The sequence below is a fragment of the Solea solea genome, chromosome 2 (genome assembly GCF_958295425.1).
Source record: "Solea solea chromosome 2, fSolSol10.1, whole genome shotgun sequence".
In the NCBI taxonomy this organism is placed as follows: Eukaryota; Metazoa; Chordata; class Actinopteri; order Pleuronectiformes; family Soleidae; genus Solea; species Solea solea.
In genome coordinates this window covers 35,511,588-35,535,445 of record NC_081135.1, presented here as the reverse complement: position 1 = coordinate 35,535,445, position 23,858 = coordinate 35,511,588, and the positions used below count along the sequence as shown (strand labels likewise).

The 23,858-nt window shown below is 41.7% G+C and overlaps 6 protein-coding genes across 6 annotated transcripts; all 6 read right to left on the bottom strand.

Moving 5' to 3' along the window:
• Window positions 1-502: 502 nt before the first annotated feature.
• Window positions 503-1,692, bottom strand: LOC131475063 (trace amine-associated receptor 8a-like). Its single transcript, XM_058652890.1, has 2 exons — window positions 1,523-1,692; window positions 503-1,322 (listed from the first exon to the last, which is right to left on the bottom strand). Exons 1-2 carry the CDS (start codon window positions 1,690-1,692, stop codon window positions 503-505), a joined length of 990 nt encoding a protein of 329 aa, XP_058508873.1.
• Window positions 1,693-5,201: 3,509 nt separating this feature from the next.
• LOC131475053 (trace amine-associated receptor 13c-like) lies at window positions 5,202-6,445 on the bottom strand. Its single transcript, XM_058652879.1, has 2 exons — window positions 6,219-6,445; window positions 5,202-6,021 (listed from the first exon to the last, which is right to left on the bottom strand). Exons 1-2 carry the CDS (start codon window positions 6,443-6,445, stop codon window positions 5,202-5,204), a joined length of 1,047 nt encoding a protein of 348 aa, XP_058508862.1.
• Window positions 6,446-10,480: 4,035 nt separating this feature from the next.
• On the bottom strand, window positions 10,481-11,667 carry LOC131475048 (trace amine-associated receptor 13c-like). The gene is made up of 2 exons (XM_058652866.1): window positions 11,498-11,667; window positions 10,481-11,297 (listed from the first exon to the last, which is right to left on the bottom strand). Exons 1-2 carry the CDS (start codon window positions 11,665-11,667, stop codon window positions 10,481-10,483), a joined length of 987 nt encoding a protein of 328 aa, XP_058508849.1.
• A 2,834-nt stretch (window positions 11,668-14,501) lies between these two features.
• Window positions 14,502-15,690, bottom strand: LOC131455518 (trace amine-associated receptor 8a-like). The gene is made up of 2 exons (XM_058623193.1): window positions 15,521-15,690; window positions 14,502-15,321 (listed from the first exon to the last, which is right to left on the bottom strand). The coding sequence occupies exons 1-2, from the start codon at window positions 15,688-15,690 to the stop codon at window positions 14,502-14,504; spliced, it is 990 nt and encodes a 329-aa protein (XP_058479176.1).
• Window positions 15,691-18,130: 2,440 nt separating this feature from the next.
• On the bottom strand, window positions 18,131-19,318 carry LOC131475041 (trace amine-associated receptor 13c-like). Its single transcript, XM_058652853.1, has 2 exons — window positions 19,149-19,318; window positions 18,131-18,950 (listed from the first exon to the last, which is right to left on the bottom strand). The coding sequence occupies exons 1-2, from the start codon at window positions 19,316-19,318 to the stop codon at window positions 18,131-18,133; spliced, it is 990 nt and encodes a 329-aa protein (XP_058508836.1).
• A 2,806-nt stretch (window positions 19,319-22,124) lies between these two features.
• On the bottom strand, window positions 22,125-23,314 carry LOC131475033 (trace amine-associated receptor 13c-like). The gene is made up of 2 exons (XM_058652841.1): window positions 23,145-23,314; window positions 22,125-22,944 (listed from the first exon to the last, which is right to left on the bottom strand). The coding sequence occupies exons 1-2, from the start codon at window positions 23,312-23,314 to the stop codon at window positions 22,125-22,127; spliced, it is 990 nt and encodes a 329-aa protein (XP_058508824.1).
• Window positions 23,315-23,858: the final 544 nt, after the last annotated feature.

Genomic DNA, 23,858 nt, shown 5'->3' with positions numbered 1-23,858 from the left:
CACAATGCTTTTTGTGAAATGTGTTCAGGTGTCTTAATATATGTCCATACACACATACAAATACTATAATGAAACGGTAATATGTTACAATTAGGGACAGTTAACAATATATAACAGTTTACAGTCTTCTTTGCTTGTGGCTCTAATGCAATTCATCATTTTTTTGTATTCGTGCAGTGTTTAGGCTGCTTATGTATGTCCATACACATCCCTTATAAAGCATTTAATAATAATGTTAATTCATAATTATCTGTGTTATTGCTCATCACTCATGTGCTTTGTGTAATTGCCACACTACACTGAACTACTGGTGACATCAGTGCCAGTGACTTTGATTTTAGGTAGAATTTACCTAACAATTTGTGGCCATTTTTTTTATTTTTTAATTCACAGGATTAAACACAAAGATCTTTGCATCCAGTAAACAGACATGCTTGACACAATCAACAGAAGGCGTTCACACATTTGAATTTAATATTTTCTTCAGAGTCTCTCTCTCCTTCTACATCACACTCACTTCACGGGAGCCAGGCTGCAGAATCTGAAGAGTAAAAATGTGTTTAATGGTTTTTCTAACCCACGGGTAGAAAAATACATAAATCACAGGGTTAAAGGTTGAGTTTAAGTAGATTAACCAAAGCATAATGACCGAAGATGAAGCCCCAAGCAAGGCAGTCCCAGCTGCAACAGCAAAACAATGATATGGACATGAGCAGAGAAGAAAAACTATCAATACAATACCGAGAGTCCTGGCTGCTTTAATCTCCGATTTCATTGCTTTTACAGTCTGGGAACGCTCCACTGTGACGACTGCCACGTGAGAGCGCATGGCCCGAGCCTGAGACACAGCCACCACGAACACTCTCAAATACAGAACTGCTATGACTAAAATGGGGCCTAAAAACGTGGCAATAATATCAACAAGTCCTTCAGCGAAACCGATCACAACTACACAACTTCCATAGCATGTGTTATACATGTCAGGCTGTTTTATGACATCCCTGAATATCCAACTGCCATGTACACCGGAAAATATCCAACACAGAGAAACACAGAGTTTAACTCTGGTCAGAGTGACTCTGGTGGTGTAAAACATGGGGTTACAAATTGCTATATAGCGGTCGACTGATATGAGCACCATGCTTCCCACTGAAACGCTGACAACGAGGGCAGCGAGAAAATAATGCACTACACATATGATGTCGCCCAAGAACCAGCAGCCTTGGTTGTGGAGGAGAAGAAGTGGCATCTGCAGGAGACCCACGAGGAAGTCTGCGACAGCCAGAGAGAGGAGGAGGAGGTTGGTGGTGGTGTGGAGCTGCCTGAAATCAAAGAAAATCATCACTGACAAAACTGATGTTCTATGTACAACCAACAATATATAATACTAGGAGAACTACATGAGCAGATAAGTGCATTTAAAGCTAAAGTAGCAAATCTTTAAGGATTTTTCAAACATGGTTGCTTGAGAGACCTAAATTTAATCGTATGCAAAAACCACGTGGAGAAATTGTGACTCTACTTGAAGTGTGAGATTGAGATGATGACCAGCAGGTTGAGGATCACGGTGAGTATCGTGATGCAGGACAGCACAGTGTAAGTGAGCATGGTCTCTACGTAAGGACCCGTCGTCCTCCTGCAGGAGGTGTTGATGTAGGGAAAGCAGAGTTCAGCTTCCTCCGGACCCTCCATGTTGAGAGAGAGAGAGAGAGAGGAGATACTGCCGAGAGCTCTGACAGTTTTCTGATCCAACGTCTTGATCATACAGTTACTTTATCTCTTTCCTTTCTCATCTTACATATGCAAATTCCACCTCATCATAACTCCAGAGTAAAAAAACAGTCCCCTGCTATGCCTGAATGTGTAACCCGTGCCGAGATATTTTGGAAGGGCAGGGGCAAAAATGAAAAGGGCACCTAGTGCGCAGTGGTGGGGCAGGCGTTTCTAGTACGGTTATGGCAGGCATGTCCAAAATGCAACCTGGGGCCAAAGGCAGCCCGACACTAGGGACTGAATTGAAGTTGAACATCAACATAGTATTGCTTAATTAAGCAAGTTCAAGTCGCGTTTTGTGCAATGTCTGTCACCTTTTAAAGTGCTGTGTCTTTTAAGATATGCAAGAAAGCCTTGGTATGTTATTGAGTTACACAGAGACATCATTTACAGCCCTCATTTCCTCTAAGGACACCTTTTGGGACACTCTCAATTTGGGGATTTGTCTATGGAATTTGGTGCTGGAGAGCGAGCCATTTGACACTGACAGTCTTAAGGTTCTAGCCAGAAAATACTGTCTGTTGACACACTTAAGCCAATATATTTGACGATGCCTGTTATGTGTCAGTGTGCTATGTGAGACATCCTCTTTCCTGTGTGTGCTATGTGCTTTTTGGGTCCACCCATTCTGCTTGTTCCACAGGTGCCTCCAATTCAGCAATCAAGCTGTGGCTAAGCTGGGATGGTACTCGCTCTCTTTTTGGAGCCATGCAGATAGCCTGTGAGCTTGCGAGCCACTGAACAATGTTTTTTCTGTGCAGCTTTGGAAACTTTCAACATTTTTTCTTATTAGCAACGGCCAATCAGCTACTTTTTGAGCAGCTCGCTTTAAGTTTACAAGATGCTAATTCACTGTAAAAAAAACTTTTTATATACGGTTATGTTACAGTTTGTCTCTTCCTTTTGTCTTTTAAAATATCCCAAGGTTTTGCTTTTACATTGTTACTCCTGCATCCCCTGGTCTTTAAAGGGACGTAACAATGCCATAAACAAGAATAGATTTTTTTTGGGAGCGAGCCCTTGGATGATTGGCAAAATAAGCTACTGACCTAAAAATTGTTAGGCCAAAATGGGAGCAAACGTTATTTTGAGATTCTATATTCCAATTCCACACCCCAAAGGCTTAAAAGATATGACACCTCAGTGTGAGTCAACTTCCTTGAAGGGACACTGGTCGAAAGGGATTATGTGATCATGGGTCATGCCCATGTGTATATGTCATTCACTACAGTCACGTTTTTAAGGACGTACAAGTCGCATTGTTAGGAATATCTGATCTGTCCACTTAAGGCCTTGATATACTTCCGCACACGTGCTGCATGGACCAGGACTAGTATACTCATGCATCAGGGTCCTGTAGTATCTCACGTCACCATGGAGTGGCGGTACAAGTCCGGACGCACAAAAAAGGACACACTCCTACCAAAGAAGAAGAGAACAATGCTACTGCTACCTTGGACATGTCTGGTTCGAGCGTCTCACAGCTGAAAGGCCCGTCAGGCAGGGGAGTTGGGGTGTCAGCCGGTTCGAGGGTGGCCAGGCCGAGGCTCGGATGACTATCCTAGCGACTACTTCTTCTGTTGTCGAAATGTTTTTTTTCTGCTTGATGAGCAGGGCTTAATGCTTCACCAACTGGGGGGGTGGAGGTTCAGTTTGCACATGCGCTGTCCATTCGCATCATCTACTGCTTTATCCTCCACATGAGGCTCATGGGGGGAGCTGTGCCAATCTCAGCTGACATAGGGTGAAAGGTGGGGTACACCCTGGACACATTGCCAGTCCATCACAGGGACACAGTGAGACAAAATAACCATTCACTCTCACACCTACAGTCAATTTAGAGTGTCTAATTTACCTAATCCCCAAATCTGCATGTTTTTGGACTGTGGGAGGAAACTAGAGAACCTGGGGAAAACACATGCACACATGGGGAGAACATGCAAACTCCACTCATCGAGACCCTCTGGGGAATGCAGGATCTGAACCGGGGCCCTTTTTGCTCTGTGGCAACAATGCTTACCATTGCAGCAATGTGTGACCCTTGTTATTAATATCGATCATTTTGTTGATGCAAAGACAACTTTTCCACTATAAGGGGGAAATAATTCAATGCTACTTTAAGTTTTTCTAATCAATCTGACTTTTAATGACAGACCACTGGACTTGGACAACTTAATAAAAGGGATATTTCAGGTTTTTTGAGGTGTAGTTTTATGAGGTTTTGACACATTATCACTGACTTTGCTGCTTTGCCACTTCCTCTCACACACAATATGGCTGCCAACTAGGACATAAAGAAATACACATTTTAGACAAAGGTTTACTTATCTACACCCTTTTAAGTCTGTTATATATGAATAATATGTTCATGCAATTTTATTCAGGTGTTCTAAAAAATACTACATAATCATTTAAATCCTTCAATTTTTCATCATGAAACAGACATGTTACTCAAAAAACCATCCCCTCAACCATCAACAGTTATGGACATTGAAAGTCTCAGGGCTCCATGCACATTTTTGTATTACTTCTAAAATTCTGTCGTCATTGGCATTTGGATTGGAATTATGTGAATGAAAGTTGGTCTCATGTATTAATGATCATAGTATCATATAACATGTGTATGTAAAGCACAAGCATTTCTTGAATAAACCTGATGTAACAGACCTTTTTCACAGCAGATATAGAGAATCAGGGTCACGTTATTGTTCAAATGTAAGGGCAGGCCACTCGAAATACTCCTTTAATAAAATAAAAATTCTCAAAATGTTGTTATTTTTAAACTACATACATGTTTCCTGTATTGTCTGGATATGTTGAGACTTAATTATGCTGTATGGTTAATACAGCACTGCTAAAACAACAAACAATGGTTAATAAAGGCTTTTGCTCATTACTGTATCAGGGAAAATGGGTTCAAATTCAAAAAGCAAGCACAGAAATGTGTTCAGATTTCTTAATATATGTCATACACACATAAATACGATAATGTAACTGTAATGGTAGAATTAGGGTCAGTTTGCAATATATAACAGTTTTATTTTCATTGTCTGTTACTTCTGTGCTTTCAGTCTTTGCTTGTGGCACTAATGCATTTCAAATTTTTTTATTCTTACAGTTTTTAGGCTACTAATGTATGTACAAAGACATACTACATATATTTATACATATATAAAGCATTTAATAATAATGTTAATTCATAATTATTTGTGTTATTGCTCATCACTCATTTACATTGTGCAATTACTACACTCCACTAAACTACTGATGACATCAGTGCCAGTGGCTTTGATTTTAGGAAGTGTTGTGGGCCATTTCTATTGAAACACATAACAATCTTTGCCTCCAGTAAACAGACTTGCTTGACAAAATCAACAGAAGGCGTTCACACATTTGAATTTTATATTTTCTTCACAGTCTCTCTCTTTCTACATCACACTCACTTCACGGGAACCAGGCTGCAGAATCTGAAGAGTAAAAATGTGTTTGATGGTTTTTCTGACCCACGGGTAGAAAAAGACATAAATCACAGGGTTAAAGGTTGAGTTTAAGTAGAGTAACCAAACCATAATGATAGAATATGACGCCCCAAGCAAGGCAGCCTCAGCTGCAATAGCAAAACAATGATATGGACATGAGCAGAAAAGAAAAACTACCAGTACAATACCGAGAGTCCTGGCTGCTTTAATCTCAGATTTCATTGCTTTTACAGTCTGGGAACGCTCCACAATTACGACTGCAATGTTAGAACGCATGGCCCGAGCCTGAGACACAGCCACCACAAACACTCTCAAATACAGAACTGCTATGATTAAAATGGGGCCTAAAAACGTGGCAATAATATCAACAAGTCCTTCAGCAAAACCGACCACAACTACACAACTTCCATAGCATGTGTTATACATGTCAGGCTGTTTTAAGACATCCCTCAATATCCAACTGCAATGTACAACAGAAAATATCCAACACAGACAAACAGAGAGTTTAACTCTGGTCAGAGTGACTCTGGTGGTGTAAAACATGGGGTTACAAATTGCTATATAGCGGTCAACTGATATGAGCACCATGCATCCCACTGAAACGCTGACAACGAGGCCAGCGAAGAAATAATGCACAACACACATGACGTCACCCAAGAACCAGCAGCCTTGGTTGTTTAGAAGAAGAAGTGGCATCTGCAGGAGACCCACGAGGAAGTCAGCGACAGCCAGAGAGAGGAGGAGGAGGTTGGTGGTGGTGTGGAGCTGCCTGAAATCAAAGAAAATCCTCACTGACAACTGATGTTCTATGTACAACCAACAATATAGAAAACTAGAAGAACTACAAGAGCAGATAAGTGCATTTATAGCTATAGTAGACAATCTTTAAGGATATTTCAAACATGGTTGCATGAGAGACCTAAATTTAATCGTATGCTGGAATCATGTGGAGAAATTTGACTCTACTTGAAGTGCGAGATAGAGATGATGACCAGCAGGTTTAGGATCACGGTGAGTATCGTGATGCAGGACAGCACAGTGTAAGTGAGCATAGTCTCCACGTAAGGACCTGTCATCTTTCTGCAAGAGGTGTTGATGTGGGGAAAGCAGAGTCCAGCTTCCTCCGGAGCCTCCATGTTCACAGAGAGAGAGGAGATGCTGCCGAGAGCTCTGACAGCTTTCTGATCCAACATCTTCATCATACAGTTCATTTATCTCTTTTCTTCCTCATCTTACATATGCAAATTCCACCTCATCATAAGGCTAGAGTAAAAAAACAGTCCCCTGCTTCGCCTGAATGTGCAACCTCAATTCCAAAACAGATGAGATGCAGTGGCGTGCAGAGATATGTTGGAAAGGCAGGGGCAAAAAGGAAAAGGGCACCTAGTGCGCACTGGTGGGGCAGGCGTTACTAGTACGCTTAAGGCAGGCATGTCCAAAATGCAACCTGGGCCCAAAGGCAGCCCGACACTGGGGACTGAATTGAAATTGAACATTAACATCATCATCCTCCGTTTATCCGGGGCCGGGTCGCGGGGGCAGCAGTTTCAGCAAGGGACCCCAAACTTCCTTTTCCCGAGCCACATTGACCAGCTCCGACTGAGGGATTCTAAAGGCGTTCCCAGGCCAGAGTGGAGATGTAATCTCTCCACCTTGTCCTAGGTCTACCCAGAGCCTCCTCCCAAAACATTAACATATTATTGCTTAATTAAGCAAGTTCAAGTCACATTTTGTGCAATGTCTGTCACCTTTTAAAGTGCTGTGTCTTTTAAGATATGCAAGAAAGCCTTGGTGTGTTATTGAGGTATTGAGGTTTACTCCATTCAACCTTTTTCTTATTAGCAACAGTCAATCAGTTACTTTTTGAGCAGCTCGCTTAAAGTTTACAAGATGCTAATTCACTGTAAATAAACTTGTTATATACGGTTATGTTACAGTTTGTCTCTTCCTTTCTTCTATTTGTCCCCTCTGCGGTACCAGCAATGCAAGCCTCCAGCGCATCCTGTCAGGCTGTAAGACGGCGTTATCCCAAGGCCGCTACAGGTGGCGACACGACCAGGTGCTGAGGAAGCTGGCAGAGGTGACAGAGTCATGCAGACAGGAGGCAGCAGACCTTCCACTCCAGTGAGACATCCTATCCTGTTCGCAAGGGCCGGAGAGAACGTCAACCCTCCTCACCAGAGAGTAGCACCAACAGGCCTCTCACCAGGCGGTGAGTGGACCATGAGGGTCGACCTGGGGAGGCAGCTCCAATTCCCCAGAGAGATCGTAGACACATCTCTCCGGCCGGACCCGATCATATGGTCAGAACCACGCAAAACCATCCTGCTGGTGGAGCTCACGGTCCCGTGGGAGGAGGGCATGGAGGCTGCCAACAAGCGGAAGTGGTCCAGGTACGCAGACCTGGTAAAAGATTGCAGAGGCTGGCTGGAAAGCCCTCACGTTCCCTGTTGAAGTAGGATGCAGGGGCTTTGTCGGGTCCTCGACTGTTCGCCTGCTCCAGGACATGGGGTGCACAAAGGCAGAGAAGGGCAGCTTTTTGCTGTGGCTAAGGAGGAAGGATAGGAGTTGGGGGCAACATAACACCTAGGGCCCCAGCAGACGACACTATTATGCAGTATCAGCACTGGCCACTACCTGGAGCTTGAACGAACGGAGCCTGGGTTAGTTGAACGTAGCAGTGCTGTTCGGGTTGTATAGGGGCAGTGTAAACTGGCACTGGGGGTGACACTGGGACACCAGAGTTCACCGCCTAGCCTCCCGGAGGTGTAGTGGGAGTAAGAAGGCGAAACACCGAAGAAGGAAGGCTCCCACCTGACGACCCCCAGAGACGTCTCAGTAGCCATTGCCCATGGGTAGAGTGAGTGACAGGTGAGGGACTCAGGCCTTGCAGCAAGCTTTTTTGGTGTTCAGAGGTGCACACTTGCACTAGGATACCGGTGGAGGTGTGTCAGGCAGCAATGCCCAGCAGGAAGACCAGCATCCACCAGTATTTTCAAATTTCTTTCTTCTTTTAAAATATCCCAAGGTTTTGCTTTTACATTGTTACTCCTGCATCCCCTGTTCTTTAAGGGGGCGTAACAATGCCATAAACAAGGATAGATTTTGTTTTGGGAGCGAGCCCTTGGATGATTGGCAAAATAAGCTACTGACCTAAAAATTGTTAGGCCAAAATAGGAGCAAAAGTTATTTTGAGATTTTATATCCCAATTCCACACCCCAAAGGCTTAAAAGATATGACACCTCAGTGTGAGTCCACTTCCTTGAAGGGACACTAGACAAAAGAGATTATGTGATCATGGGTCATGCCCATGTGTTTATATGTCATTCACTACAGTCACGTTTTTAAGGAAATAGGACACACTCCTACCAAAGAAGGAGAGAACGATGCTACTGCTCCCTTGGACATGTCTGGTTCGAGCGTCTCACAGCTGAAAGGCCCGTCAAGCAGGGGAGTTAGGGTGTCAGCCGGTTCGGGGGTCCCGGCTTGGATGACTATCCTAGCGACTACTTCTTCTGTTATCGAAATGTTTTTTTCTGCTTGATGAGCAGGGCTTAATGCTCCACCTACTGGGAGGTCGGACAATCAGTTTGCCTATGCACTGTCTACGCGCACCCAACACACTCTTTGCACATCAACTACCGCTTTATCCTCCACATGAGGGTCATTGGGGGAGCTGTGCCAATCTCAGCTGACATACGGTGAAAGGCAGGGTACACCCTGGACAGTTCGCCAGTCCATCGCAGGGCCATACATAGCTAGAGACAAACAACCATTCACTCTCACACTCACTCCTATGGTCAATTTAGAGTGTCTAATTTACCTAATCCCCAAAGATGCGTGTTTTTGGACTGTGGGAGGAAACTAGAGAACCTGGGCAACCCCCTGTGGAATGCAGGATCTGAACCGGGGGCCCTTATTGCTGTGAGGCAACAATGTTTGCCACTGCAGCAACGTGTGACCCTTGTCATTATTATCGATCATTTTGGTGATTCAAACACAACTTTTCCACTTTGGAGGGGAAATAATTCACTGCTAATTAAGTAGCAGTGAATTATTGTCAGTCTGACAAACATTTCATGGCAGAACACTGTACTTGGACAACTTAATAAAAGGGATGTTTCAGGTTTTTTGAGGTGTAGTTGTATGAGGTTTTGACACATTATCAGTGACTTTGCTGCTTTGCCACTTCCTCTCACACACAATATGGCTGCCATATGGCGTAAAGAAAGGTTCATGCAATTTCATTCAGGTGTTCTAAAAAATACTACATAATCATATAAATCCTTACTTTTTTCATTATAAAACAAACATGTTACTGAAAAAAGTGGTTTCCCGTCAACCATCAACAGTTATGGACATTGAAAGTCTCAGGGCTCCATGCACATTTCTGTTGTAATTCTGTAGTCAGTGGCATTTGGATTGGAATGATGTGACTGAAAGTTGGTCACATGTATTAATGATTATAGTATCATACAACATGTGTATGTAAAGCACAAGTCTTGAATAAACCTGATGTAACAGAATCAGGGTCATGTTATTGTTCAAATGTAAGGCCACTCGAAATACTCCTTTAATAAAACATTTTTTTTTAAATTCTCAAAATGTTGTTATTTTTAAACTACATACATGTTTCCTGTATTGTCTGGATATGTTGAGACTTAATTATGCTGTATGGTTAATACAGCACTGCTAAAACAACAAACAATGGTTAATAAAGGCTTTTGCTCAGTACTGTATCAGGGAAAATGGGTTCAAATTCAAAAAGCAAGCACAGAAATGTGTTCAGATTCCTTAATATATGTCATACACACATGAATACGATAATGTAACTGTAATCTTAGAATTAGGGTCAGTTAGCAATACATAACAGTTTTATTGTTGTCTGTTACTTCTGTGCTTTCAGTCTTCTTTGCTTGTGGCGCTAATGCAATTCATTATTTTTTATTCTTACAGTTTTTAGGCTACTAATGTATGTACATACACATACTATATATATTTATACATATATAAAGCATTTAATAATCATGTTAATTCATAATAATTTGTGTTATTGCTCATCACTCTTTCATCTTTCATCACTCAACTTTTTTTGGCCAATTTTTCTTATTTCACAGGATTAAAACACACAAAGATCTTTGCATCCAGTAAACAGAAATGCTTGACACAATCAACAGAAGGCTTTCACACATTTGAATTTAATATTTTCTTCAGAGTCTCTCTCATTCTACATCACACTCACTTCACGGGAGCCAGGCTGCAGAATCTGTAGAGTAAAAATGTGTTTAATGGTTTTTCTGACCCACGGGTAGAAAAAGACATAAATCACAGGGTTAAAGGTCGAATTTAAGTAGATTAACCAAAGCATAATGACCGAATATGACGCCCCAAGCGAGGTCTCAGCTGCAGCAGCAAAACAATAATATGGACATGAGCAGAGAAGAAAAACTACCAATACAATACCGAGGGTTCTGGCAGCTTTAATCTCAGATTTCATTGCTTTTACAGTCTGGGAACGCTCCACTGTGACGACTGCGACGTGAGAGCGCATGGCCCGAGCCTGAGACACAGCCACCACGAACACTCTCAAATACAGAACTGATATGATTAAAATGGGGCCTAAAAACGTGGCAATCATAGTAACAAGTCCTTCAGCAAAACCGACCACAACTACACAACTTCCATAGCAGGTGATATACATGTCAGGCTGTTTTAAGACATCCCTAAATATCCAACTGCCATGCACAACGGGATATATCCAACACAGACAAATACAGAGTTTAACTCTGGTCAGAGTGACTCTGGTGGTGTAAAACATGGGGTTACAAATTGCTATATAGCGGTCAACTGATATGAGCACCATGCTTCCCACTGAAACGTTGACAAGGAGGGCAGCGAAGAAATAATGCACGACACACATGACGTCACCCAAGAACCAGCAGCCTTGGTTTTGGAGGAGAAGAAGTGGCATCTGCAGGAGACCCACAAGGAAGTCAGCGACAGCCAGAGAGAGGAGAAGTAGGTTGGTGGTGGTGTGGAGCTGCCTGAAATCAGAAAAAAACAACACTGACAACACTGATGTTCTATGTACAACTAACAATATATAATACTAGAAGAACTACAAGAGCAAATAAGTGCATTTATAGCTATAGTTGCAAATCTTTAAGGATTTTTCAAACATGGTTGCATGAGAGACCTAAATTTAATTGTATGCTGGAACCATGTGGAGAAATTGTGACTCTACTTGAAGTGTGAGATAGAGATGATGACCAGCAGGTTTAGGATCACCGTGAGTATCGTGATGCAGGACAGCACAGTGTAAGTGAGCATGGTCTCCACGTAAGGACCCGTCGTCTTCCTGCAGGAGGTGTTGATGTGGGGAAAGCAGAGTTCAGCTTCCTCCTGAGCCTCCATGTTCAGAGAGAGAGAGAGAGAGAGAGAGAGAGGAGATGCTGCTGAGAGCTCTGACAGCTTTCTGATCCAACATCTTCATAATACAATTAATTTATCTCTTTCCTTCCTCATCTTACATATGCAAATTCCACCTCATTATCAGGCCAGAGTAAAAAAAACAGTCCCCTGCTACGCTTGAATGTGCATCCTCAATTCTAAAACAGATGAAATGCAGTGGCGTGCAGACACATGTGGAAAGACAGGGGCAAAAATGACGAGGGCACCTAGTGCGCACCGGTGGGGCAGGTGTTATAGTATGCTTAAGGCAGGCATGTCCAAAATGCAACCTGGGGCCAAAGGCAGCCCGACACTGGGGACTGAATTAAAATTGAACATCAACATATTATTGCTTAATTGAGCAAGTTGATGTTGGGTTTTGTCGCACTGTTTGTCACCTTTTAAAGTGCGTTAGTCCACTTCCTTGAAGGGACACAGGTCAAAAAGAATCATGTGATTATGGGTCATTGCCATGTGTGTTTACGTCAGTCACTAAAGTCACGTTTTTAAGGACGTATGAGTCACATTGGTGGAAATATCTGATCTGTCCACTTAAGGCCTTGGTATACTTCTGCACACATGCCGTCCATGCCAAAGTGCATATCAAAGACCATGGTATACTCGTGCCTCAGGGTCCTGTAGTATCTCACTTCACCATTGGGTTGCGGTACAAGTCTGGCCGCAGGGAATAGGATGCATTCCTACCAAAGAGGAAGAGACCTTTCCTACAGGTCCCTCGCACATATCTGATGAGTATCTCACAGTTGAAAGGCCAGTCGGGCAGGGGAGTCGGGTGTCAGCCGGTTTGAGGGTCCCCAAGATAGAAGATAAATATCCTTGGCAACTACTTCTTCTGTCGTCAAAATGTTTTTCTGCTTGATTAGTGGGGCTTAATGCTCCACCTACAGGTGGGGCGTACATTCAGTTCGCCCATGCGCTGTCCACGTGCACCCAATGTTCTGTTTGCACATCCTCTACCACTTTTATCCTCCACATGAATGGTCATGGGGGAGCTGTGCCAATCTCAGCTGACATAGGGTGAAAGGCAGGGTACACCCTGGACATCACAGGGACACATAGAGACAAACAACCATTCACTCTCACACCTACGGTCATTTGAGAGTGTCCAATTTACCTAATCCCCAAATCTGCATGTTTTTGGACTGTGGGAGAAAACTAGAGAACCTGGGGAGAACCCATGCACACATGGGGAGAACATCCACTCAGAAAGACCCTCTGTGGAATGCAGTGTCTGAACCGGTGCCCTTCTTGCTGTGAGGCAACTGTCTTGTACTTTATTTTACTTACTTCTGTAACAAACGGACCAGAGACCAAACTGTGCTGTTGACTCTTTTCCTGAGGCATCATTCCAAAAACACAACACTCGCGTAACAACAATGCTTGCCACTGCAGCAATGTGTGACCCTTGTGTGACGGCCCAGAGCCTGTTACTTGTATACTGGTGCTCTGCTCCTTTACCTGCAGGTCTCAGGCTGAGCTAATTGAGTAACTGATAGCACCTGGCCAGGCTTCCCAGCCTATTTAACCCCGCCTCCCCAGAAACCAGCGTGCAATCTCTTCACCTGCACCACTGATTCTGACTTACACACCTCATTGTTTCTATGTTTGCACATTTATTTAATAAATGTTACTTTTGTCAAAGTTTGTTTGTGCATCTCCCACTTTTGTTGTGGCCTTTGAGCTGGTCCTAACACCTTGTCATTAATATTGATACTTTTGGTGATTCAAACACAACTTTTCCACTTTGCGGGGAAATAATTCACTGCTACTTAAAGTTTTTCTGATCAGTCTGACAAACATTTAATGACGAAACACTGGACTTGGACAACTTAATAAAAGGGATATTTCAGGTTTCTTCAGGTGTACTTGTATGAGGTGTTGACACATTATCACTGACTTTGCCGCTTTGCCCCTTTACTTAGTTTACAAAGGTTTACTTATCTACACCCTTTTAAGTCTGTTATATTGTTCTGTGGTGTTCGAAAAAAAATACTACATAATAATTTAAATCGATAATTTTTTCACTATGAAATAAACCTATTACTAAAAAAAAATGTTTTCCCTTTAACCATCAACCGTGATGGACATTTAAAGTCTCAGGGCTCCATGCTCATTTCTGTTGCATTTGTCAAATTCTTTAGTCAGTAGCATTTGGATTGGAATGATGTGACTGAAAGTTGGTCTTATGTATTAATGATCATAGAATCATACAAATTGTGTATGTAAAGCACAAGCATGTCTTCAATAAACCTGATGTAACAAACCTTTTTCACAGCAGATATAGAGAATTAGGGTTGTGTTATTGTTCAAATGTAAGGGCATGTCACACTAGATACTCCTTTAATAATATTTTTTTCAGAAAATTATATTTTTAAACTACATACATATTTCCTGTATTTTCTGCTGTATGGTTAATACAGCACTGCAAAAACAACAAACAATGGTTAATAATGGCTTTTGCACAGTACTGTATATGAGCAATATGGGCTCAAATTCAAAAAGCAATGCACAAAAATTTGTTCAGATTTCTTAATATATGTCCATACACACATATAAATACTATAATGTAACTGTAATATGTCATAATTATGGACAGTTAACAATATATAACAGTTTTATTTTTATTATATATTACTCCTGTGCTTTTTTTTTTTTTAATTCACAGGATCAAAACACACAAAGATCTTTGCATTCAGTAAACAGACTTGCTTGACACAATCAACAGAAGGCTTTCACACATTTCAATTTAATATTTTCTTCAGAGTCTCTCTCTCCTTCTACATTACACTCACTTCACGGGAGCCAGGCTGTAGAATCTGAAGAGTAAAAATGTGCTTAATGGTTTTTCTGACCCACGGGTAGAAAAAGACATATATCACAGGGTTAAAGGTCGAATTTAAGTAGATTAACCAAAGCATAATGACCGAAGACGACGCCCCAAGCATTGCAGCCTCAGCTGCAACAGCAAAACAGTGATATGGACATGAGCAGAGAAGAAAAACTATCATTACAATACCGAGAGTCCTGGCTGCTTTAATCTCAGATTTCATTGCTTTTACAGTCTGGGAACGCTCCACTTTGACGACTGCGACGTGAGAGCGCATGGCCCGAGCCTGAGACACAGCCACCACAAACACTCTCAAATACAGAACTGCTATGATTAAAGTGGGGCCTAAAAACGAGACAATAACATCAACAAGTCCTTCAGCGAAATTGACCACAACTACACAACTTCCATAGCAGGTGTTATACATGTCAGGCTGTTTTAAGACATCCCTCAATATCCAACTGCCATGTACACCAGACAATATCCAACACAGACAAACACAGAGTTTAACTCTGGCCAGAGTGACTCTGGTGGTGTAAAACATGGGGTTACAAATCGCTATATAGCGGTCGACTGATATGAGCACCATGCATCCCACTGAAACGCTGACAACGAGGAAACCTAAAAAGTAATGCATGCCACACATGACGTCCCCCAAGAACCAGCAGCCTTGGTTGTGGAGGAGTAGAAGTGGCATCTGCAGGAAACCCACGAGGAAGTCAGCGACAGCCAGAGAGAGGAGGAGGAGGTTGGTGGTGGTGTGGAGCTGCCTGAAATCAGAGAAAATCAGCATTGACAACTGATGTTCTATGTACAACCAATAATATAAAAAAACTAGGAGAACTACAAGAGCAGATAAGTGCATTTATAGCTAAAGTAGTAAATATTTAATGATTTTTCAAACATGGTTGCATGAGAGACCTAAATTTATTTGTATGCTGGAACCATGTGGAGAAATTGTGACTCTACTTGAAGTGTGAGATAGAGATGATGACCAGCAGGTTTAGGATCACGGTGAGTATCGTGATGCAGGACAGCACAGTGTAAGTGAGCATGGTCTCCACGTAAGGACCCGTCGTCCTCCTGCAGGAGGTGTTGATGTGGGGAAAGCAGAGTTCAGCTTCCTCCGGAGCCTTCATGTTCAGAGAGAGAGAGAAGAGATGCTGCCGAGAGCTCTGACAGCTTTCTGATCCAACGTCTTCATCATACAGTTTTTTTTATCTCTTTCCTTCCTCATCTTACATATGCAAATTCCACCTCATCATCATGCTAAAACAGATGAAATGCAGTGGCGTGCAGAGACATTTGGAAGGGCAGGTGCAAAAATTAAAAGGGCACCTAGTGTGCACTGGTGGGCTAAGCGTTACTAGTACGCTTAAGGCAGGCATGTCCAAAATGACACCTCATCTAAGGACACCCTTTGGGATCCTGTCATATTGTGGATTTTGTCTATGGAATTTGGTGCAGGAGAGCGGGCTGTTGGTCCCAAAAAGCAAAAATGTCAGTCAGCTGTGGCACAGACAGGCCTGTAAAAAAACATCCAATCATATTGAAAGACCCAAACAAATGAATTGGATTATGATGCATCAATCCAACTGCCATTTAATCCAACCCCCTATGGGTGTACACCTATTTGTGCACTATTAGCACATGCAACAAGACAGTTGCAGTAACGTTATGGCAGAAAAGTTGCCAACAATAGATGTTGGTTACAAATGAAAGTTTTTGTGGAAAAGCTACTTCCAAGAACTCTGGGGAACTCTGAAGAAAGGGGCTAGGACTTTTGAATTCAAGCCGGCTTAAACAGTTTTTCCAGTATCTCCACCCCCACCTTTAAGCAAGTTCAAGTTGTGGTTTGTCAAAGATTGTCACCTTTTAAAGTGCTGTGTCTTTGAAGATATGCAAGAGAGTGTTGGTATGTTATTGAAGTATACAGGGACAGCATTTACAGCCCTCATTTCCGCTTTGGACACCTTTTGGGAAACTTTCATATAGAGGATTTCGATTTTTGTCTATGGAATTCAGTGCAGGAGAGCGGGCGATTTGACTGACAATTTTCAGGTTCTAGCCAGAAAATACTGTCTGGAGTACCTGGGGAGAATGGACGTGCACTTGGGGATAGCATGCAAACTCCACTCAGAAACACCCTCTGTGAAATACAGGATCTGAACCGGGGCCCTTCTTGCTGTGAGGCAACAATGCTTGCCACTGCAGCAACGTGTGACCCTTGTCATTAATACCGATCACTATGGTGATTTAAACACAACTTTACCACTTTGGGGGGAAATAATTCACTGCTACTTAAAGTTTTTCTGATCAGTCTGAAAAACATTTAATGACAGAACACTGGACTTGGACTACTTAATAAAAGGGATATTTCAGGTTTTTTGAGATGTGGTTGTATGAGCTTTGACACATTATCACTGACTTTGCCGCTTTGTCACTTCCTCTCACAAACAACATGGCTGCCAACCAGGACGTAAAGAAAAACACATTTTAGACAAAGGTTTACTGATCTACACCTTTTTAGGTCTGTTGTATATTAGTAATATGTTCATATAATTGTGTTCAGGCGTTCTAAAAATACTGCACAATATTGAAATCCTTAATTTTTCCCCATGAAAAAAAACATGTTACTAAAAAAACTGGTTTCCCAGATATGGGAACATTTGTTTACTGTTATGGACATTTAAAGTCTCAGGGCTCCATGCACATTTTTGTTGTACCAAATTCTGTAGTCAGTGGCATTTGAATTGGAATGATGTGACTGAGTGTGTATTAATGATCATAGAATCATACAAACTGTGTATGTAAAGCACAAGCATGTCTTGAATAAACCTGATGTAACAGACCTTTTTCACAGCAGATATAGAGAATCAGGGTCGTGTTATTGTTCAAATGTAAGGGCAGGTCACGCTAAATACTTGACATTTCCATCCTTTTTTCTGAAAAGTGTGTTATTTTTAAACTTCATACATGTTTCCTGTATTTTCTGAATGTGTTTCATTAATGTGATTGAGACATAATTATACTTTATCGTCATTTAAGCATTGCTAAACTAAAACTAATATTGGCTTTAGGCTTTTGCACAGTACTGTATATGAGCAAAATGGGTTCAAATTCAAAAAGCAATTCATAGAACTGTGTTGAGATTTCTTAATATATATCCATACACATATACATACTGTAATATAACTGTGTAATGTTAGAATCAAGGACAGTTAAAAATATACAACAGTTTTATTTTTAATATATGTAACTCCTGTGCTTTCAGTCTTCTTTGCTTGTGGCTCTAATGCAATTCATATTTTTTCATTCTTCCAGCGTTTGTTTTTGCTCATCACTTTATGCACTTTGTGTAATTACTACACTCCACTGAACTACTGGTGACATCAGTGCCAGAAGCTTTGATTTTAGGAAGAATTTACCTAACGTTTTGTGGACTTTTTTTTTCTCTTTAAAATGCACACGTTTAAAACACATAAAGTTCTTTGCCTCCAAAAACAAAAATGCTTGACACAATCAACAGAAGGCGTTCACACAATTTAATTTAATATTTTCTTCACAGTCTCTCTCCTTCTACATCACACTTACTTCACAGGAGCCAGGCTGCAGAATCTGAAGAGTAAAAATGTGTTTGATGGTTTTTCTGACCCACGGGTAGAAAAAGACATAAATCACAGGGTTAAAGGTCGAGTTCAAGTAGAGTAACCAAATCATAATGATCGAATATGACGCCCCAAGTGAGGTAGTCCCAGCTGCAGCAGCAAAACAATAATATGGACATGTGCAGAGAAGAAAAACTACCAATACAATACCGAGAGTCCTGGCTGCTTTAATCTCAGATTTCATTGCTTTTACAGTCTGGGAGCGCTCCACTTTGACCACTGCGACATGAGAGCGCATGGACCGAGCCTGAGACACAGCCACCACAAACACTCTCAAATACAGAACTGATATGACTAAAATGGGGCCTAAAAACGTGGCAATCATAGTAAGAAATCCTTCAGCGAAACCGACTACAACTACACAACTTCCATAGCAGGTGATATACATGTCAGGCTGTTTTAAGACATCCCTGAATATCCAACTGCTTTGCACACTGGAACATATCCAACACAGACAAATACAGAGTTTAACTCTGGTCAGAGTGACTCTGGTTGTGTAAAACATGGGGTTACAAATTGCTATATAGCGGTCGACTGATATGAGCACCATGCATCCCACTGAAACATTGATAAGGAGGGCAGCAAAGAAATAATTCACAACACACATGATGTCGCCCAAGAACCAGCAGCCTTGGTTTTGGAGGAGAAGAAGTGGCATCTGCAAGAGACCCACGAGGAAGTCAGTGACAGCCAGAGAGAGGAGGAGGAGGTTGGTGGTGGTGTGGAGCTGCCTGAAATCAGAGAAAATCAACACTGACAACACTGATGTTCTATGTACAACCAACAATATAAAAAAACTAGAAGAACTAGAGCAGATAAGTGCATTTACAGCTGCAGTAGAAAATCTTTAAGGATTTTTCAAACATGGTTGCATGAGAGACCTAAACTTAATCGTATGCTGGAACCATGTGGAGAAATTGTGACTCTACTTGAAGTGCGAGATAGAGATGATGACCAGCAGGTTTAGGATCACGGTGAGTATCGTGATGCAGGACAGCACAGTGTAAGTGAGCATGGTCTCTAAGTAAGGACTTGTCGTCCTCCTACAGGAGGTGTTGATGTGGGGAAAGCAGAGTTCAGCTTCCTCCGGAGCCACCATGCTCAGAGAGAGAGAGAGAAAGCGAGGAGATGCTGCCGAGAGCTCTGACAGCTTTCTGATCAACGTCTTCATCATACAGTTCATTTATCTCTTTCCTCCCTCATCTTACATATGCAAATTCCACCTCATTATCAGGCCAGAGTAAAAGTCAGGCCCACATGTCTCTGTGAGGGGCAAAAATGAAACCGGTGGGGAAGGTGTTCCTGGTATGCTTAAGGCAGGCATGTCCAGAATGCAACCTGGGGCCAAAGGCAGCCCAACACTGGGGACTGAATTAAAATTGAACATCAACACATTATTGCTTAATTGAGAAAGTTGAAGTTGCATTTTGTAGCACTGTTTGTCACCTATTAATTTGCTGTGTCTTTGAAGATATGCAAGAAAGCCTTGGTATTGTATTGAGGTATACAGGGACATCATTTACAGCCCTCATTTCATTTAAGGACACCCTTTGGGACACTGTCATATAGGGGATTTTGTCTATGGAATTCGGTGCAGGAGAGGGGGCCATTTGACACTGACAATCTTCAGTTTCTAGCCAGAAAATACTGTCTGGAGTACCTGGAGAGAATCGACGTGCACTTGGAGATAGCATGCAAACTCCACACGGAAAGGCTCTCAGTTGAACTGGGATTTAAACCTGTAACCTTTTTGTTGTGAGGCAACAATGCTACCCAACATCCTTACGTTGTCTTTCAAAAGTGACTCATATGTGAAATCTGCATTTACACTGGTTAACATTTGGGTTGAATAAGCTACTGACCTAAAAATTGTTCGTCAAAATGGAAGCGAAAGTTATTTTGAGATTTTAAATAACAATTCCACGCTCCAAAGGCTTAAAAGATATGAAACCTCAGCGTGAGTCCACTTCCTTGAAGGGACACACGTCAAAAGGGATTAGGTGATCATGGGTCATGGCCATGTGTGTTTATGTCAGTCGCTACAGTCACGTTTTTAAGGACGTACAAGTCGCATTGGTGGGAATATCTGATCTGTCCACTTAAGGCCTTGATATACTTCTGCACACATGCCGTGCCAGAGACCAAAACCGTGCTGTTGACTCTTTTCCTGAGGCATCATCCCCACAACACAACACTTGCGCATGCACGCTCATTACATACCAAACCTGCTCACTACGGCAACAATGCTTGCCACTGCAGCAATGTGTGACCCTTGTGTGACAGCCCAGAGCCTGTTACTTGTAAACTGGTGCTCTGCTCCTTTACCTGAAGTCTCAGGCTGAGCTGATTGCGTAACTGGGAGCACCTGGCCAGGCCTCCCAGCCTATTTAACCCCGCCTCCCCAGAGACCAGCATGCGATCCCTTCATCAGCACCAGGATGATTTGTTTGTTTAGCTGTTCCTTGTTGGACACTGACAACATGCACTACACATGCTTCATAGCATTCATACACCATTGATTCTGACTTACACACCTCATTGTTTCTATGTTTGCACATTTATTTAATAAATATTACTTTTGTTTATATGAAGTTGGTTGTGCATCTTCCCCTTTTGTTGTGGCCTTTGAGCCGGACGTAACACCTTGTCATTAATAATGATTCAAACATACCTTTTCCACTTTGGGGAGGAAATAATTCACTGCCACTTAAAGTTTTTCTGATCAGTCTGAAAAACATTTAATGACAGAACACTGGACTTGGACAACTTAACAAAAGGGACATTTCAGGGTTTTTTAGGTGTAGTTGTATGAGGTTTTGACACATTATCACTGACTTTGCCGCTTTGCCTCTTCCTCTCACAAACAACAAGGCTGCCAACCAGGACGTAAAGAAAAACACATTTTAGACAAAAGGTTTACTTATCTACACCCTTTTAAGTCTGTTATAATATGTTCATATAATTTTGTTCAGGTGTTCTAAAAAAATACTGCATAATATTGAAATCCATAATTTTTTCCCAATGAAACCATTAGCTGTTATGGACATTTAAAGTCTCAGGGCTCCATGCCCATTTATGTAGTACTTATCAATTTCTGTAGTCAGTGGCATTTGAATTGGAAAGCTGTGACTAAAAGTTGGTATCATGTATTAATGATCATAAAATCATACGTGAATGTAAAGCACAAGCCTATCTTGATTAAACCTGATGTTACATAACTTATTTACAGCAGATATAGAGAATAAGGGTGGTGTTATTGTTCAAATGTAACACACTAAATACTCCTTTAATAATATTGTTCCTGATAATTTTGTTATTTTTAAACTTTATACATGTTTCCTGTATTTTCTGGATGTGTTAAGACTTAATTAATAATGGCTTTTGTACAATGCAGTATATTAGCAAAATGGGTTCAAAATTCAAAAGGCAATGCACACAAATGTTTTCAGATGTCTTAATATATGTCCATACACACATATAAATACTATAATGAAACTGTAATATGTTACAATTAGGGACAGTTAACAATATACAACAGTTTTATTTTTATTGCATGTTACTCCTGTGCTTTCAGTCTGAATATCAAATGCAATTCATTATTTTTTTATTCTTGCAGTGTTAAAGCTGCTAAGCATTTAATAATCATTTTAATTCATAATTATTTGTGTTATTGCTCATCAATCATGTATAATTACTACACTCCACTGAACTACTGGTGACATCAGTGCCAGTGGCTTTGATTTTAGGAAGAATTTACTTAACGTTTTGTGGCCTTTTTTTTTCTTTTTTAAGTTCACAGGATTAAAACACAAAGATCTTTGCATCTAGTAAACAGAAATGCTTGACACAATCAACAGAAGGCTTTCACACGTTTGAATTTAATATTTTCTTCAGAGTCTCTCTTACTACATCACACTCACTTCCCGGGAACCAGGCTGCAGAATTTGAAGAGTAAAAATGTATTTAATGGTTTTTCTGACCCATGGGTAGAAAAAGACATAAATCACAGGGTTAAAGGTCGAGTTTAAGTAGACTAACCAAACCATAATGACCGAAGATGACGCCCCAAGCGAGGCAGTCTCAGCTGCAATAGCAAAACAATGATATGGACATGAGCAGAGAAAAAAAACTACCAATACAATACCGAGAGTCCTGGCTGCTTTAATCTCAGATTTCATTGCTTTTACAGTCTGGGAACGCTCCACTGTGACGACTACGACGTGAGAGCGCATGGCTCGAGCCTGAGACACAGCCACCACAAACACTCTCAAATACAGAACTGCTATGATTAAAATGGGGCCTAAAAATGAGGCAATAACATCAACAAGTCCTTCAGCAAAACCGACCACAACTACACAACTTCCATAGCAGGTGTTATACATGCCAGGCTGTTTTAGGACATCCCTGAATATCCAACTGCCGTGTACACCAGAAAATATCCAACACAGACAAACACAGAGTTTAACTCTGGTCAGAGTGACTCTGGTGGTGTAAAACATGGGGTTACAAATTGCTATATAGCGGTCGACTGATATGAGCACCATGCTTCCCACTGAAACACTGACAACAAGGAAAGCGAGAAAGTAATGCATGCCACACATGACGTCGCCCAAGAACCAGCAGCCTTGGTTGTGGAGGAGAAGAAGTGGCATCTGCAGGAGACCCACGAGGAAGTCAGCGACAGCCAGAGAGAGGAGGAGGAGGTTGGTGGTGGTGTGGAGCTGCCTGAAATCAGAGAAAATCAACACTGACAACACTGATGTTCTATGTACAACCAACAATATATAATACTAGAAGAACTACAAGATCAGATAAGTGCATTTATAGCTACAGTAGCAAATCTTTAAGGATTTTTCAAACATGGTTGCATGAGAGACCTAAATGTAATCGTATGCTGGAACCATGTGCAGAAGTTGTGACTCTACTTGAAGTGTGAGATAGAGATGATGACCAGCAGGTTTAGGATCACGGTGAGAATCGTGATGCAGGACAGCACAGTGTAAGTGAGCATGGTCTCCACGTAAGGACCCGTCGTCCTCCTGCAAGAGGTGTTGATGTAGGGAAAGCAGAGTTCAGCTTCCTCTGGGGCCTCCATGTTCAGAGAGAGAGAGAGAGAGAGAGAGAGGAGATGCTGCAGAGAGCACTGACAGCTTTCTGATCCAACGTCTTCATCATACAGTTAATTTATCTCTTTCCTTCCTCATCTTACATATGCAAATACACCTCATCACATGGCCAGAGTAAAAAGACAATCCCCTGCTACACCTGAATGTGCAACCTCAATTCTAAACAGATTAGATGCAGTGGCGTGCAGAGATATTTTGGGAAGGGCCAAAAATGTAAAGGGCACCTAGTGCGCACCGGTGGGGCAAGCATTACTAGTACGCTTAAGGCAGGCATGTCCAAAATGCAACCTAGGTCCAAAGGCAGCCTGACACTGGGGACTGAATTGAAATTGAACATCAACATATTATTGCTTAAGCAAGTTCAAGTTGCATTTTATCGCAATGTATGTCACCTTTTTAAAGTGCTATGTCTTTTAAGATATGCAAGAATGTTATTGAGGTATGTTATTGAGGTACATAGGGACATCATCTGCAGCCCTCAATGCATTCATTATTTTATTCTTACAGTTTTTA

Coding starts and splice junctions, on each gene's coding strand:
- LOC131475053 (XM_058652879.1), bottom strand. CDS start 6,445: ATGTTGGATCAGAAAGCTGTCAGAGCTCTCGGCAGCATCTCCTCTCTC. Junction 6,022..6,218: donor ATCTCTATCTCGCACTTCAA/GTAGAGTCAAAT, acceptor CTTTGATTTCAG/GCAGCTCCACACCACCACCA.
- LOC131475033 (XM_058652841.1), bottom strand. CDS start 23,314: ATGGAGGCCCCAGAGGAAGCTGAACTCTGCTTTCCCTACATCAACACC. Junction 22,945..23,144: donor ATCTCTATCTCACACTTCAA/GTAGAGTCACAA, acceptor CTCTGATTTCAG/GCAGCTCCACACCACCACCA.
- LOC131475063 (XM_058652890.1), bottom strand. CDS start 1,692: ATGGAGGGTCCGGAGGAAGCTGAACTCTGCTTTCCCTACATCAACACC. Junction 1,323..1,522: donor ATCTCAATCTCACACTTCAA/GTAGAGTCACAA, acceptor CTTTGATTTCAG/GCAGCTCCACACCACCACCA.
- LOC131455518 (XM_058623193.1), bottom strand. CDS start 15,690: ATGAAGGCTCCGGAGGAAGCTGAACTCTGCTTTCCCCACATCAACACC. Junction 15,322..15,520: donor ATCTCTATCTCACACTTCAA/GTAGAGTCACAA, acceptor CTCTGATTTCAG/GCAGCTCCACACCACCACCA.
- LOC131475048 (XM_058652866.1), bottom strand. CDS start 11,667: ATGGAGGCTCAGGAGGAAGCTGAACTCTGCTTTCCCCACATCAACACC. Junction 11,298..11,497: donor ATCTCTATCTCACACTTCAA/GTAGAGTCACAA, acceptor TTCTGATTTCAG/GCAGCTCCACACCACCACCA.
- LOC131475041 (XM_058652853.1), bottom strand. CDS start 19,318: ATGGTGGCTCCGGAGGAAGCTGAACTCTGCTTTCCCCACATCAACACC. Junction 18,951..19,148: donor ATCTCTATCTCGCACTTCAA/GTAGAGTCACAA, acceptor CTCTGATTTCAG/GCAGCTCCACACCACCACCA.